We start from the raw sequence: 16,739 nt of genomic DNA on the forward strand, positions 1-16,739 counted from the left end.
GTTTCCATCGTGACGCATTTGCTGAAACCAAGGAGGTGTCAAATATCAACAAAGACACGCGTTTGAAAGGTGCTTTATGCCTGTGGTTTCAAGAAACACACAGCCACAGGCTTGCAGACACTCTGTCTGTGTGACAGAGACAGGCTATGTGTGCACATGTAGGCCTTGCAAGCCTTGTTTGCATTAACCACTGGGTTGCACATTCAAGAGCAAAACAGTACTTCTGTGATCCACCGGTTGGCAGTGTTGTCTCTAGCAACACATACTGTGCTACTACTCCCAGAAACAAACTGCAATAATAATAAATCCTTACACTTATATAGGACTTTTCAGGTAATGGGGACTACCCTCCACCACCACTAATGTGCAGCATCCACCTGGATGATGTGACAGCAGCCATAGTGCACCAGGACACTCACCACACATCAGCTATCAGTAGGGAGGGGAACAGAGTGATGAAGTCAGTTCATAGATGGGGATTATTAGGAGGCCATGACTGGTAAAGGGCAATAGGAAATTTGGACAGGAGACCCAGGTAACACCCCTACTTTTTTCAAGAAATACCCTGGCATTTTTAAAGACCACAGAGAGTCAGGACCTCGGTTTTACATCTCATGCGAAGGATGGCGCCTGTTTACAGTATAGTGCCAGCAGCCATATCACTCTGCAACTCACAACTGGCAACCCACTGAAGCTAAGCAGGTGTGAGCCTGGTCAGTACCTGGATGAGAGACCTCCTGGGAAAAACTAAGGTTGCTGCTGGAAGAGGTGTTAGTGGGGCCAGCAGGGGGCGCTCACCCTGCGGTCCATGTGGGTCCTAATGCCCCACTATAGCGCCGACCTTCGGATGAGACGTAAAACTGAGGTCCTGACTCTCTGTGGTCATTAAAAATCTCAGGGCATTTCTCGAAAAGAGTACGGGTGTAACCCCGGCTTCCTGGCCGAATTTCCCATTGGCCCTTACCAGTCATGGCCTCTTAATAATCCCCATCTATCAATTGGCTTCATTACTCTGCTCTCCTCCCCACTGATAGCTGATGTGATAGCGTTCTGGCATTCCAGGTGGATGCTGCACATTGGTGGTGGTGGAGGGGAGTCCCCATTACCTATAAAGCGCTTTGAGTGGAGTGTCCAGAAAGCAATTATTAATTATTATAATTAGTGTTCCCATCACTATACCGGGGCATTAGAACCCATACAGGCTGCACGGTGAGCGCCCCCTGCTGGCCTCTCTAATACCTCTTCCAGCAGCAACCTTAGCTTTCCCAGGAAGTCTCCAGTCCAGGTACTGACCAGGCTCACACCTGCTGAGCTTCAGTGAGTTGCGTGTTGTGAGTTGCAGGGTGATATGGCTTCTGGTAATAAATAGCAGAGGTATGCAGTGCTAGATGGTCCAGCAGCTTTTCTACTTTTCTTTAAATCATTGACAGCTGAAGACCTTTGAAAAATGTTACATTGTGCCAGTTAATCTAATGATTGGCTTATTTGTGTCTCTTTTGATAAGGTATCCTTAGCTTTTGCATATGAAATCTGTTGGAATTGCAATAATTTGCAATGGAAAATTAAAATCTGTTTATCGGAACAGATATTGTACTAGTATGTTAAAAAGCCAGAAATATTCAGCTTGATCTTTCCGAGAATTCTTACAATGATTGTCAGTTCATGAGTTCTGCCAGTAGAACCAGCCTTTCTGTATGTAGTGCATTCAACTGTATCCTAAAAATAGTTCTAACACAAATTTGAGATTTTTTTAGGTTATCAGTGAAAACTCGACTTGAAGACCCGTGTATTACAGTCATACTGACTGAAAGGGATTTTTGCTGTACTGGGACTTGAGACAAAATGTTTGTCTATAAATGTGATGGGGACAGAACAAGCAATACTGATTGAAAACTCTGCTGAGACTCTGACGGAACTATTAAATCTCTGATGATCAATGAAAAAGCATGTAGGTTTGGAATTACGTTGGATCACGAATTTCTATAGAGTCATCAGTATCATTCTGCTTTGATGCTTTAAAACACTAGGCTAAGGGTTGTTGCCTCATTAACATGCCTAAGACACATTTCCAATGCTAGTAACCTGGTTCAGTGAAGGAGAATACATAAACCACATGGTCGATTCACAGTATAATGGACAAGGTCATTTTTTACCACGGTAAATGGGAAGGCTACAATATTCTGGGCTTTCTGAAGGGTGGTAGGGAGGAGGCAGTAACATGAGGATCCCACTGGATAAGCAGTGTTGATAGAGCTGTGGCCCAGTCAGGGTCTGATCATGACTGCTCAGTAGATAAGTGATCTAGATATCTACTAAGTTCTCAGCTCTGACAGTACTCCATACTCTACTGTTCCATACTCTTTATTTCTCCTGTTCTCAGTTTTAAATGCATTTCCACCTAATTTTCCACTTGTGCCCTCTGGTTCATTTTAAACTGTTGATTCTGAAGAAGCCCATTTAGTTCACTTTGTTAGTGCCTTTGAGGAATTTCAGTTTTCGAATCAGTACCCCTTAATCACTGTACAAAACTAACAACATTTAGTTCACTTATCAGAGTAGGACATTAATCTGAGACTGGTAATGTATCTTGTTTGTTGACTGATTTCAGAGAAGAAATATATATTTTTTGTAGAGTGATACATACAAGATTCGGGTTTAAAGTCTTCATACAGTGAGTATTATTCTTGTGTAAAAATGCACCGTGGTTATGGATCTTTAAGCTAACGTTTCCAAACAAAAAGTGATTATGGAAATACACTACAAAACAATGATTTACGTTCAGAACTAAATGGATTGGCGTCTTCAGTAAGTAATCACTATAATAGCAAACTGCAATTCAAAGATCGCGAAGCTAAAACCGAACTATCACTGAGTTATGCGTTTATATGCGGGCTGCAACCTCTGTTCGCTTTAAGAAATTCGCCTGCCAGGAAAAAAAACGACCAATGCACCGCTAGGGGGCACTGCGTTGCAACAAATGTTTATCGTTGCGACCACGTCTTATGATGTTATCTCCGATGCACACAATCTCTGCAGGTTTTCTGTTACGCATTTCCGTTGTTGTGACGCTAGTTCAGAGCTTGGGTAAGGAAACCCTTTTCGACAAATAGACGTGGTGCTTTGGAGAATACGGAGGAGGTGGCTTGTGGGGGGTTTGTTTGTGTTTTGTACAAGGTTTCGGCTAGGTCGAGCATTTGTTGTATCAAATATTTCAAAATCCCTGTAGTTCGCGAAGAAAAAAGTTTTCATCTTAGTTTACCGAGGTGGAATAGCGAAACATGGGAAACGCATCTCTGAAATGGTTGTTTAAACGAAGCACGCTTTGTTCATTAATGCAAATCTTGTGCTTCTGATAACTTTCAGTATACTGTTGTCATACTACTTTAGCTTTATAACACAACATGAATTAGAACTCTGGCAGTCACAATAACCACGCCAATGGTAGAAAACAGGTTTTACAGCGCCGTACTTTTGAAAGATTGCAATTTCCCTTCAACAACTGTATTGCAATGCGTATTAAAATGTATACACCAAGCGTAGTCACTAATTTGGATAGTTCATTCTTGGCAATTCGCAATGTCAGTGATCTATTGCAATGTTGAATTGTGCACTTTCTCAGACTCGCAGAGTGTATCTCAGCGGGGTACAATCTTGTGTAAGACTTCGAAAAAATGAACGTCTTGAGCAGTTGAGCTGAGGATATAACATTAACAGCCTTTCAGTTCACACAGAAATGCAGGAGTTGAAAATCGTTTTACGATCCGAATCGGTAAAGGTATTAACGTCCCTCTTGGTTTAAGGGTAGAGGAATTTAGATTTTTTTTATCTGTTCTCCACAATCGTTGAGACATCTTGTGGCTGGATGTGCTGATACGCGGCGGCGGGGAATGTGTGTTGTCTCCTTATCTTCGTCATTAAGGTGTTGCACCACACACCTGAGGTGCAGGGCACGTATGGGGTTTGGTTTTTCCCACTTTCGAGCAGCGATGCGTAATTAAAAGCTCAACAGCGCTGTGTTGTCTTGCAGTACACCGTCTCTGCTCCTCTAATCAACGCGTAGCTATGTAGATCTCGGTGCGCCTGCTGCTAGGATTTGACCTCACTTTTTTTTTGGTACGGCTCTGTGTAGCAGCTCTTTGCCGGAGCTCCGGCGGAGGAGGAGGAGTAGTTGTCGTCCTCTGTGCTCGCCAGTATGTTTCACCCTGCCCGCAGTGAATCGTTTGCGGGGCTAGAAACACGTTTTGCGGTTCGCATTTCGGGCTAAGATGGACGAGTCGTCCCTCTTGGATTTACTCGAGTGCTCGGTATGTCTGGAGCGGCTGGACACCACCGCCAAAGTCCTGCCTTGCCAGCACACTTTCTGCCGCCGCTGCCTGGAAAATATCGTCAGCTCCCGCAACGAGCTGCGCTGCCCGGAGTGCCGGATACTGGTGGACTGCGGCGTGGACGATTTACCAGCTAACATCCTTCTGGTGCGGCTGCTGGACGGGATTAAACAGCGACCCAGAAACGGAGGCAGACCGTCTCTTACCGGGGCTTCCCTTGGATGCGCGTCCGGCATCTCAGCCTCTCCCCCAGGGACAGCCATCCGAGACTTGTCGACTGCCACTCGGAGCTCCCCGGTCAAGGTTTGCAGACTTAAACGTTTTTAACATCCACTGTTTTTCTGTTTCCTCATTATTTTTGTAAACTGTTATGTTTTTTAACGCTTTATTTGATAACACATCTCGCCGGGTGTGATAGTTACCATGTTTATTCGTATTTAGAAACATGCTTGTGCTTATAAATACAAAACAACTTGAAACTGTACGTTGTTCCGTGGGACACGTTATACAGACGTGTTGGAATAATAATAATTAATAATCATCATTATCATCGATGCAGTTAAAGCTGTTGAGTTTTCTGGTGAAACTTTTAAAACGCCCAGGTATGAAGGAGTTAAAAAATTTGTCTACATGTCTCACAAGGGCAGGATCACCAACAGCGATTTTATTGTACAGATTCACGCTATCAGCAGGACAACTGAGACGCGCTTAGCGCATCATATTTGGAAGATGGAAGACATACCGGGAAATAATTACTTCTTTAACCCCCTTGGATCTTGTGTTAAATTGGATTTCTGGAAGTTAAACAGTGTACTTGCTCGTTTTATCAGATTTATACCTCGGAATTGTCAGATGGATTTATAGCTTTCATAAAAAAGTTAAGAGCTAATTAAAAGATGCAATATTTACTCATTAAAGACGAAAGTGTTGCAGAAAGCGTCCTGCACCCTCAAACGGGTTATCAAGTACAGTGTTTGCAGATGATTGCATTTTTCAAGTGTATGATTTAAACGTAGATGCAAGCTAACCTGTATTCTGCACGAATATAACTTAGCCCTGCCGCTCGGAACTCCCAGAACCTAACGTTGAGTGAGAAGCTCTTAAAAGTATTTTTCTTGACTGAGTTTACACATTATGGGCTTACAAGGGAAAGTTGCAAAAACTTGATTTGCGGGCCTTAAGAGCTCAACTCCTTTAATTGATAATGCTGTTACCTGAAAAAACTATACTGCTTGGATTGACACAGATTTTTTTTTTTACAAGAGAGACCTTTTCTAAAAGAAATTTAAGGTTAACATGCATGATGTCGCAGCTCGGGCATTTTATTCTAAGTAGGATGCAGAAGAATAAGACGTTCATTGATTCTACTGCCGATGGCGACACTTCAAGCCTTCATATAAAAAATAATGTGAACACCAAATTGGTGGAAAAAATATTTTGAATATAAAATGCTAGCCTCTGTACATTTAAGTATGCTTCATAAATTCCCCTCCAAAAGTCATAGGACATAGACCGTATAGTGCTTTTCATCACAAAGAATCCCAAAGACGTATATGTCTGAATAGGGCCCTAGGGGCAGTCTCACCTGGGTGACACATGACAGCAGGAGTGAGAGCAGAGGAAACGTGCCTCACTGGTTAAATGGAGGTGAGCTTTAGGGTGGCTATATCATATGAGCCCAGGGTAGAATGTAGCCCATTCATTGTAGTTGACTATCCTGCTCTTAAGCACTTATCCTGGGATCTTCAATGACCTGGTCTGTCAGGACCTCAGTTTCCCCAGTCATCGTATGTAGCCAATGGTTTGGAAATTCAGGTCTGGAGGAGGAGGGCCACACTGAACAGAGGCCTCCCGGCCCATTACAGACCAGGCCCAGCCTCACCTACTGCTGAGGTTTGATTTACTCAATATCTGCACCTCACAGGCTTTTATCACAAATGGACAAAAGCCCTTTTTTTTCTGGCACACTCAAGTCATGTTTACATAGACTCCTGCTTGTGAAAATGCAAATTAATCTGAAAGAGAAAGGTACAGCAGCTCTCCGTTAGGCCCCGACACCTTAGATAGCTGCCAGCCTTTACATCAGTACCAACTATTGCTGTGCTGTTACAGTCATTAGTAACACTGATAGTAAGGACAGCAGTAGATAATGGGTTCCTTAATATTTTGATAAAGTACACAAAACTGTTACAGCGGTGGCCTCATATATGTGTTTTCTTACATCATCTTAATACTGTATCAAGAGTTCATGAGGGTGAAGAAGGTAGAGTCCGGGTTTCCCAGAGGCCACCTTGGTTGATATTGGTTGACAATGCCCATGTGTGGCAGGCTCTGCCTTGTCCACAAACTGGTGTGAGGCTCTGTGCTTTACCATTGTTTGCCTTGCCTGTTGTGTGACCCCCCCCACCCCCAATCCCTGAACTCCAGAAGTGGTGTAACAGCCCTCGCCCACACACACACACTCACTCCTCCCTGTTCTCATGGCCACCAGTGAAAGTGGGAACTCTTCTGCTTGTGCAAACCGACAGGGGGTGGGAAATAATCACAGAGGGGTGCGAGGAGGTCTTGAGATTGCTGCTCCTCATTCATATTATCAATCCATCTAAACGTGCTATAAAATTAACGTTTGGTGCTTTGCTTGTGAGGGGGACGGCAGGGTTTGCAACAAGAGTTAACACTACTGTGGAATAAATGCTGCAGACTGGCTGAGGAGGTGCGGGGACTGAAGCTGTTGGCGTTAGCATTGACGCTTGATGCTCTATTAGCATGAAAAAAGCAGCTAGATTCTGCCGAGTCAGTGCATACATTTGAGTAATCACCCTCACGCAACTTTAAGCTGAGGATCTCTTTTTCTCGGCTTTTTTTTGTTTTTCACCATATCCAAAATATAATCGCCAAAACAAAGTACCATTCTCTCTGTATTGATCACATCTATGCAGATGTATCGTTTTGTTTTTTGAAAATAATGCTACTTGAATGTCTTAAAAAAACCAACAGAAATACACCCATTTGCTCTGGGAGGGTTCCTGTCTTATGTCAGGCAAGATCAGATTACATGTATATGAATGGTTGACTAGCAATCGATTGAAATGGTCTGAAGAGTTGAAATTTTCCTCTCCTCCTCATTTCAGAGTTTAATAACAATACAACTTGTATGGAAGGGATCATACTGCAACATGAACAATAATCTACCCGTGCAGGTTAGGAAAGTATTCTGCAATTTGTAGATTATAACACTGTTTTATAATGAAGCTCAAGTGCCTTTTTTTTTATAAAACACCACCTCAACATACAGCTTTAAACTACTCTGATTTGAGCTTCTCGGTTTAGATATTTTGTTTTTACCTTTTGCCTTCGTGGTTCCCAAACTTGAGAAGAGGGTTTTAAAACCAGTTCTGTGCAGGATTGTTGTTTGTATTCTTGGTCTTGTTTCTTTCTCTCATTTTTTTTCCCATTCAATTATTCTCTGTGCCTTTTAGAAATGGGATTTGGAGACGTTGTGGCCTTGGGTTCCGAAAGTGACTCACTCACTCACATGGTAGATATGGTGGCAATCACATGAGTTTAGGGTTGTCGTCTTCTTCTCTGGCTCAGTCCAAGTGTTGGGGTCCAAAGGAGATTTTTAAATTTTAGGCAAGTCTTCCTCTCACCGTCATGATTGTAATATCTAGTTCAGTGAAGAATTTAGATTTGAGCCCAGGACATCTTAATTGTTTTAAACAAAGTCAGATTTTTCAGTGATGGAAAGCTCTTCCAATAACAGAGTGCAGTCAAAGTACTCTTCAATCACTGCTTTGAACTTGAAAAAGACTGGTACAGCAATCTGTGCATTTTTTTTTGTTCTTTTAATGGGCATGCATTTATCTGTAAGTTTTCAAGCTCTGACGTTTGATCTGGACAGAAGAAATTGATCAGGTTTGAAAGGGGTTGGGTTCCTGTTGCACGCAGATCAGATAGATGTGTGTTCCAGCTCCGAGAAACAGCCCACTAAAGGGACAGCACCCCTACTATGGGTGCCTCATGAACGTAATCATTTTTAACCTCTCACCGTCGCGCGGCAGGGCGGTTGGATTACAGCCTGCACTTGGCTGATTTTTTTTGACATGCTTGGTGCAGATCAGTGGAAAACATCTGGGTAGTTTTTTATATCTGTTTTTAATTCCTGAATTAATGCCACATGTCAGGCGTCCCTGGACAGGGGGTGCTTTTCCTGGGCAGAACGTCTCAGTTGAGTGCTTGACTTGAAGTGCAGGTGGCAGTCTCATCCATGTCTTGACAATGGCTCCCCCTTGAACTGGTTTCCTCTCCTGCTGCTTTTTAAACATGGTTCAGTGCCCAGAACGGGCATAGAAAGCTCAAACTTACATGTCAGAATCCTTGAAAATACACGCCCATGTTCAGTCTTGACACATTCAACACAGCAACACGGGTGCAGATGGGCACAGTGTGCAGACCATGTCTGTATACAATGACATCATTACTTACCACAGAGGCAGGAGCAAGCACTGTGCTCAAGGGCCGGGCCTGTGCTTTATAGAAGTATCCCATTAGGCTCTCTGTGTAGGCTTTTGGGCTAAGTCAATGTTCCAGAAACACTGCTGCACATCAGAGCTGTGATCAAATTATTTTGTTGGCTTTAGCTTCCTGCAGGATCTTTGAAGGAGGCATTAGAAGTGAAAATCACAATTTAATAGTGCATGTCCACGGTGCCCTTTCAGGAAAACCTACTAATTTGTTTGATTCTGTGCCAAGTTATTAAATCTTCTCGTTTTCAGTTGGAGACTCGTGGTTGTGTTAGTTATGTGCTTAGCTAGAAAGTGATGAAATGATGACCTACAAAAAAAAGACTGTAGCTTTATTCAGGCTATTTGATTTTTGCCTTTTAGTATGCTGGAGGATTTTCCTTCATATCCAAACTCGCCTGAAGCTCTTCATTAAAATCACTGAGGAGTCCCACGCATTTCAATTCTAAAGCCATTGAAGCGCCTATATAATAGAAACAAGAGGAATCCTTATCAAATATTTGTAAACAACTCATAGCTGCTGTACGATTGGGAGTCAAGTTTTAGATGTGGTTGACAAGATTTATTTTTCTTTAATGTGTCATTTGTTAGTCAGGTGAAGTAATCTCTGTAATTCATTCTCTTGTATCTCGGTTGCATCGTCAGATGGACTCGGGGAATGAGGCTGCTGATGGATATGCAGGGAAAACTGCAGGTGACACTGCTGTGGGCTCAGATGATCATGACATCATGAGTGCCACCAGCACGCAGTAAATAAGTGATGGTGTTAGTTTAAAATTGGGAAGATGGTGACGTTTTTTAAACCTATCTCGTGGACTCAGAAATGAAGAAAGAGAGCGGATAACAGCACTGCTGGGAGTTGGGTTTTGAAACCCTGACGGCCAAGAGAAGGCATTAATAATGGCGCCGATCTAGAGAAATGCTGTGCTCCCTCCTGCCCCACAAGAAGAATCAACCTGTCCTTGCTCTGATCAGTGGGCTGTTTAGATTTCACTGAAAGGCTGCTTGCTGGGCGCTGCAGTTGTGAATCTCTCATCTGACTATTTGAATAAGCTCAACACGTTCCCAGCTCATACATTTCATCCAGAGTGCACGTACTCCCCGATGTAGAGCTAAATGAGAATAAAAGATTGCAACAGATTTGGTTATGTTTAGCCTTAAAAACACAGCAGCTTGTACAACAGCATCCAGAGAACAGATGAATTTTGTGTAGGGAAGGATGTGGAGTGTAACAGTAGAAGGTTCTGTGGTCTTGTACCTAAAGCAGCCCCTGTCAGCGGACAGGCTGTGTGGAGGACAATCTGCTATTAAACATTCATGGGTGCTTTTACGATGGAGAAAACTGCCGGAGGAGGAAGGCTACATGACACTGACACCCCAACTCAGATTAGTGTGGCTGACATTAGGGAAACTGATAACGTGGCACCATTGCATGTCCGCCTCTCTGGTTGTCCCTAAGGGAGTGAGAGGAACTACTGGGTCTTGTCACAGGGCACCGCAGACTACAGCCATGCACACACTCTGAGGAGACTTTGATACCTGCTGGAGGAGAGGGAGAGGAAGTCGGAGAGACAGTGTGGTATTCTGCATTCCCCCTCTGTTTCACTGTTTTTTTCTTTTAGCACAGCTTTTAAACAGTTCTCTATTCATCATGGATATCCGCCATGACAAACCAGTCCTAATTTCCCATAATTTAGAGAAACTGCCTCTTGAAATGGGTTATGGAAAAACAGTACGTTCTTTCTGGTCATTCAAAACACATTGAATAGGTGTCATTAAGTAGATTGTGCCACAGCCGGTAATTGATGTAGCCTATACCTGTCTAAGCAGAAGCACAAGCTAGCAATCAAGACCAAGAGAATGTAGCTGGGTAAACTGGAAAAAAAAATTGTCACAGACAATATAATGATGCATACTTTTCTGTATTCAACTTCATTATCTTAGGTCAGGGGTTGTGAACCTTTCAGAATGGACGTACCATGAGTTAGCTCATGTACTTGTTTTTTACGGCTTTGCCTCCCATTGATATTTTAATGTCAATGATAGCCCTGCTTACATTTTGATTATTAAAACTAAATAGTAAAATATACTGAATTAATATACACATCTTTCCAATTATTCTTGCTTTAAACTTTTTATACTTCAAGCAGCATGCAAGCCTCTGAGTGTTCAGTTGTTAACCAGCTAAAGTGGAAGTTTCGAAAACATTCACAAATCGCCCTCAACAAAATACAAGTTTGTCATCTCTAGGTGGTTTCGTTACAATGCTGTTGAAGTTCCAAATAATGGAAACCGAGTGAATATTGAACTTTGAGCTAACTTTACTTCTGTGCATTACAAAATCCTCAATACCCACCTACTGAAACCTTGAAAACTCCATGTTGCTATTATCACATCTGTCTAGTTTAATTAGAAAATAAATCACTATGTCAAAACATTGGAAATCCTGAAATCAAATGGAAAATTCTGATGCCAGTCCTTACATGTATAGTGCAAACTCAGCAACACGAATTGTGTGGCATTTTGAAAGTTATTTAAGATGTTGGATATAGTGGAAAGTTGAGATCAGTGTCCCGAGAAAATATGGCGTTTTGCAAAAGAAAAGCCTTCCATGTTTCGATAACAGTTTGATCTGCAGCCTGCAGACAGAGGTTGAGTTCATTTATATGCGTAGAGATGTCGGCTAGAAATATAAGTTTTCCAGTCCATTTTTCATTGTGCAGTTTGGGTTGTTCTGCGCTTTTTCAGACAAAAAAAGATTTTGATTGCATCAAGACAGTTCACAAAGCTTGCCAAAACCTTCCCAGGGCTGTACAATGTTTGATTTTACACTTAAGTGTGAAAAATGTTATCAGCGGTACGGATTGTGAGCTTTCCTGTGAAAACAATAGTCTAGCCACACTAAAATAATGCAAATAAATAAACCAAGTGAATCATTTTTCATTATGTAGCATGCTGTTAAGAATTACAGAACAGTGAAGCATAGTTTTTATAGTTTTGTAACTTCTTTGTGGCTTATTAGACTTTTATTGCATGTGCCATTTAAAAATCCTTTTGCTTGCCAATAATGGCCTGTGTGTACTTTGCTGCCCACCCTGGTTCTAGGTAGTGGCGAAAACATTTTTTTTCCACCCCAATCCACCCGGTTTTGTCTTGCGTCAAGCTACTGAGTCCGAGAATGCGCATGTGTGGCCTGCAGTTGTTGTACACCTTCCGAGAGCGATATGAGGTAGGTCTTGAGGTAACAGGAGATAATGCCATGTTCAAAAATTAATTTGTTGCAGCATGGAGATACCCGGGAGACATGTCTGTTCCATTTAATGCTGGCAGTATTGTTCACATCAGGTTCCATTGCCTTTTCCAGGTGCTGGAGAGAGAAAAACCTCCTTAACATTTAGCAGGATCTCCAGAGTACTGGGCGAATTTATGAAATACGTAAAGGGAAAACAAATAGGCTATGCCCATACGAGGATAATGCTGTAGGGGGATGTAAAGAGAAGATATGCCCTTTTTTTTCTTTTAGCCTTGGAAACTAGTGACTCTGGAATAACACAAGTAGTGGATATATAATGCTGAGTTTTACGGTGGTCGTAACTGTTCCATAATGATGGAGAAACTAAATGTGACCTCCATGCAACAGCTGCTCATCTGTTTTTAAAAATGGAAATGCTGCAACAATAATTACTACACTTGCAGGGGGAGCTCTAATGATGGATGATGAGGAGAACTAATGGTAAAAAGCTTTGAGGGGTGAAAAAACCCATTATTAGCCTTAATTATACAAGACTGGTCTTTTTATGAGTTAAGTGCTGAGTTTCGTTTTACCAGACGGGCTAAATCTGCTGAATGGTTTTTGCTGAATTGTGTCACTTTTTTATGTCCCCATGAGTTTATGTTAACTCTGCAGGAATTCTGTGGACATTTTAGATGTAGTTCAGGTACCAAGTAAGGTCTGTCCTGCAGAAAGGTTACAGACAGAACTGAGTTTCCAGACTCCAATTCCAATCTTTGCAAATCTGGAGAATTCTAGGCTGTGTATTCTCTTGTAGATAACCAAAATGAGCCTGAAGGAATGCCAGCTTTCAATTTCTCTTTTAAAATTCCACCTTTTCTCCTTCTGAGTAAAGGTTATAGAGGTTTAATTGGGGTTGAGGGTAGCTGTCTCGGTATGTTTTGCCATGCACTTACAAATGCTTCATACATTCCATTTTGAAAAGAGAAGAAACGAACCGCAATGTTTCGGCTGTGGAGCCTTCTTTGGGTGTGACCCTCCTTCTCACCTGAAGAAGGCTAAACATTTTCTTTTCTTCTCTTTTAAGCATGGAATAAACCTTTATTTGTTCCTTTGCGGCCTACGCATGTTGCCGCAGCTACCTCCTTGATCTGCTTTAAGACTCATAACTTTTTTTATGCAAAAATGCAGCAGATGAAAGCATGGCTGAAACAAGGAATTTTATTTAATTTTATATTCGAATTTCCCCCTTGACAATTTTCGATCAGGGCACTGTCGTTGATCCAGCAGAAGCTGGGGTGAGATGTCTGCGGATGAAGCTGGCCACGTGTTCGTGACATGTTAACGACCATTTTTGTTTTCTTTCCTGCCCCCTGGGCTCTCGCTGCCCAGACAGTTCATTACAGACGGGTACGGACATGAGTCACTTCGTGAGATTGCAGGCCACTGGTTGTGTGAACACACAGGATTTTCTGCTGCCCCTTTGAGACCAACTTTTAAACGGAAGTGTGTTACAGAGATGAGTGTTTCTCGTGGTGCCAGTTACAGGATACACCTTTCAGCATTCAGTGTGGGGATTCAGGTGCTCTGCTCTTTTGAACAACACTGCGTCCATTAAACACACAAGCCAGGAAGCTGTGTGTAGTGGGAGGTTGGTCAAGCAGACCAATAATAACCGGTGAAGGAAGCTCCCTGCTTTGACCCCTGGACTGGTGGTGAATAAAAGTTGGAGATGGAGGATTAACAAAGGATCTGATACAGACTGAGGCTGTTGTTTCCAGGGGAGGAGCAGTAGGGACTTTGTGGCAGTGAAGGGTACAGGAGGGCCTGGTTTGTGTTCCCAGGGGTGAGGGGTGACAAACCTCTATTGTCCTTATCTAAGGAAAAGGTGAAAAGTCATTCACAGCTCCTTCAAATTGAGCACTAGGGCTTAACTGGGAAAACGTGTGGAATTTCAATAGAGGGCTGTGCCAGTAAATGGGAGATGGGGCAGATAATATTTGGTGCCCTGGAAAGCAAGAAAACAGCAATAAAAATAACAAAAACAACAGCAAGGGCTGCAAAACATGAAGCAGCCTGTACATGAAGACATTTTTACTTCACAGGTTCAAAGGGGCATGTTTAGTTTAGATGGATGAAAAGTGAAGATAGGCATCTCTGAGACTGCGGGACTTACAGAAATGTATCAAGAATGTCAATGAAAGCATTTAGTACCTCCCTGTTTGTGGAAAGTACTGTACATCAAAAAGTGTTAAACGGTCTAGGCAAGATAAATACCACTTTTTACAAAGGTAAAACTACATGTAGCTGTTCTTCAGGACATGGGACATACATCAGGGAAATGCTGATGAGCACTCATGAAGAGAGTACAGTAAACCCCGGCTTTCATAGACTTCGGATTGAACCAACAGAATCTAAAGGGTAACTTTGTCTGTAAAATCAGAAATACTGGACCTTTCCCCACAATAATGGGGGAAATGCACAGGTAATAAAATAGTGTCAAAATAAATTTTACTAAGTTTAAACTTCAGGAATGGAGCAAAGATGCTCACAGGGGTAGGTCAATTTCTTACAATGTTTGTTGTTTATGATACCTATGCGTTAGTGAACTTTAGTGTATTTCCAATACATGAAATAAGTGGGTTGTATATTTATGATAAAGGCACAGAAACAATTTTTTTCGATGGCGTTGACTGCAATTGTTAAAAAAATAAGTCAAAAGATGCAGAAAGCATACATCTAGTGCATATTTGTTCTCGTATGGTAGTGTGTTCTTGTGCTGCATAATGTCATTCATGCTCTAACATGCGTTTGGCACCGTCATTCACCCCTTCCCCATCTGTTAAACCAAAGGTTTATTTTGGTAAAATCTGTGTACATGGAAATGTGAAAGCTGCATCTTACCTTGACTGCTGTTCTCTGGGAATGAACAAAGAACGTAGTTTAAGCAATCAGGATGTTCTTTTTTTCCTCTTGGGTTTGAGTTTTTTTAAAAGGAGGTAATAAAGATTGGAAGCCCCTCACTAATGGTGAGTGCTGACCGAGAATGTCTTCATGATCACATGTACAAAAGGAGTTCTAATGCCATATGCCCCCAGTACTGTCGATTTATTAAGAATGCCCCTTGAATTGCCTTTCAAGTAAACGCATAAGGTCTTCTGCTGTGAACAGCAGCTGATGAATGATTTCTCCAGCCAAATTTCCTAGTGGCCTCCAAAGGCTTAAACATTGGACGGGCTCCTATTTTCCTCTAGGAAATGCTTGGTGTCTTATGGAAAAGTTGATTAGCAGCAGGGTGGATAGGAGGCTAACAGGTTCTCTGTCTCAGTCTGTGGCCTTACCAGCACCAGCCGCACGTTAGTCGGCCTGCTTCAGTGGCCCGGTCGCAGTCAGGCGTGACGACGATGGGCGCGGGTTTAAAAGGGAGGCACACCGCGAACTCTTCGTGCGCACGGAGCGCTGCCCTGTCTGCAGCGATCTGCGCTGAGAAACTGCAGGCGGAAATAGCTGTCCTTAGAGCCCCGCTTCCTTTCTCCAGCTGTGGTTACATCTGGCAGCCTTTCAGTGGGAACAACCTGATAAGAATTAAGTTTCTCCGAAAACAGCGCCTTCCGTTCCGAGGGGGGAACTGCGGAGAAGTTTTTACCAACCTCTGTGCCCAAAATAATAATTGAAAAAACTTGGTTAATTTTCAGCGTTTGCCTAGGTGAAGTTTTCCAGTGTAGCCTGCATTCTCTCCATGCAATTATCTTCTAGAAATAAGTGGGTATGCCTTGCATCTGCATTTCCATTGTTATGTGTTACTTTTTTGTGATTATTTTATCGCTACTTTGATTTAAAATTAAGGTAAACAACCTCCATGTCTAAAGTTGGGCTTCAGACACATACGTCTGTGAGGTGTGAGACACTACGCACTACCCACCTAATGTTCGGCTTGCTTTTCTGATTATCAGGATCAGTTGCTGTGCATTAACATGTTCAACGGCTAATTACTTCTCCCTGTTTGTTTTCTTTATTTTGGGACTGATGGGGTTTGTTTTTTTCCCCCTTATTTTGTTTAAGCTGAACTGAACTGGACCCAGATTTTGTAAAACAAGTGGACAATTAGCACTGTGTAAAACAAGTGGAAAAGACAAGAGATGGTTTACCTTTTGCTGCCAGATTATTTATTTCTGTTCATATAATAAAGCTATTTTAATTAAACCTTATCAAAGTCAGTGCTCTACTTTTCTCCACTCTTACACACCAGTAATGGACTATGCATCATGTCAATATGCTGAATATTCTCATATCTTAAAGTATGTGTATGCTCACATGCTGATGACAAGCCTTAGTTGCTATTAAGGAGGAAAACTGTCTAGATGGACGCCTAATTTCGCTAAAGGAGCAGGGTTCAAGTGCTTTGCTTGTGTGGAGTTCTGTAAATATGAGTGCACATAACTGCGAGACACTGCCAAACTGAATGGGTTAGCTGAAACGCTCCTTGAAAAACAGTCTGTTCAGAGCTGTCTGTAGTCTTTATTCTAAAACACAGGCACAAAAAGTAAACATAATTTACTGTCCTGTTAGATTTTTCTGGCACGGAGTAACCTCTGGATTCTAGCATGTAATATTTTCAGTATGTCAATAGTTCAACCTTTCTTTGTAGCTAACTACATA

At 42.2% G+C, this 16,739-nt stretch overlaps 1 protein-coding gene across 1 annotated transcript in view; it reads left to right on the forward strand.

Annotated features, from left to right (window-relative positions):
- The first annotated feature begins 4,131 nt into the window (after positions 1 to 4,131).
- Positions 4,132 to 16,739, forward strand: part of sh3rf3 (SH3 domain containing ring finger 3) — a 167,202-nt gene continuing 154,594 nt past the window's right edge. Inside the window, exon 1 of the mRNA XM_088914287.1 lies at positions 4,132 to 4,628. Within this exon, the coding sequence (XP_088770413.1) occupies positions 4,266 to 4,628 (363 nt within the window). The 5' untranslated portion in view covers positions 4,132 to 4,265. The remainder of the gene's footprint in view (positions 4,629 to 16,739) is intronic.

Source organism: Atractosteus spatula, chromosome 4 (assembly GCF_055471065.1).
Source record: "Atractosteus spatula isolate fAtrSpa1 chromosome 4, fAtrSpa1.hap1, whole genome shotgun sequence".
NCBI lineage: Eukaryota > Metazoa > Chordata > Actinopteri > Semionotiformes > Lepisosteidae > Atractosteus > Atractosteus spatula.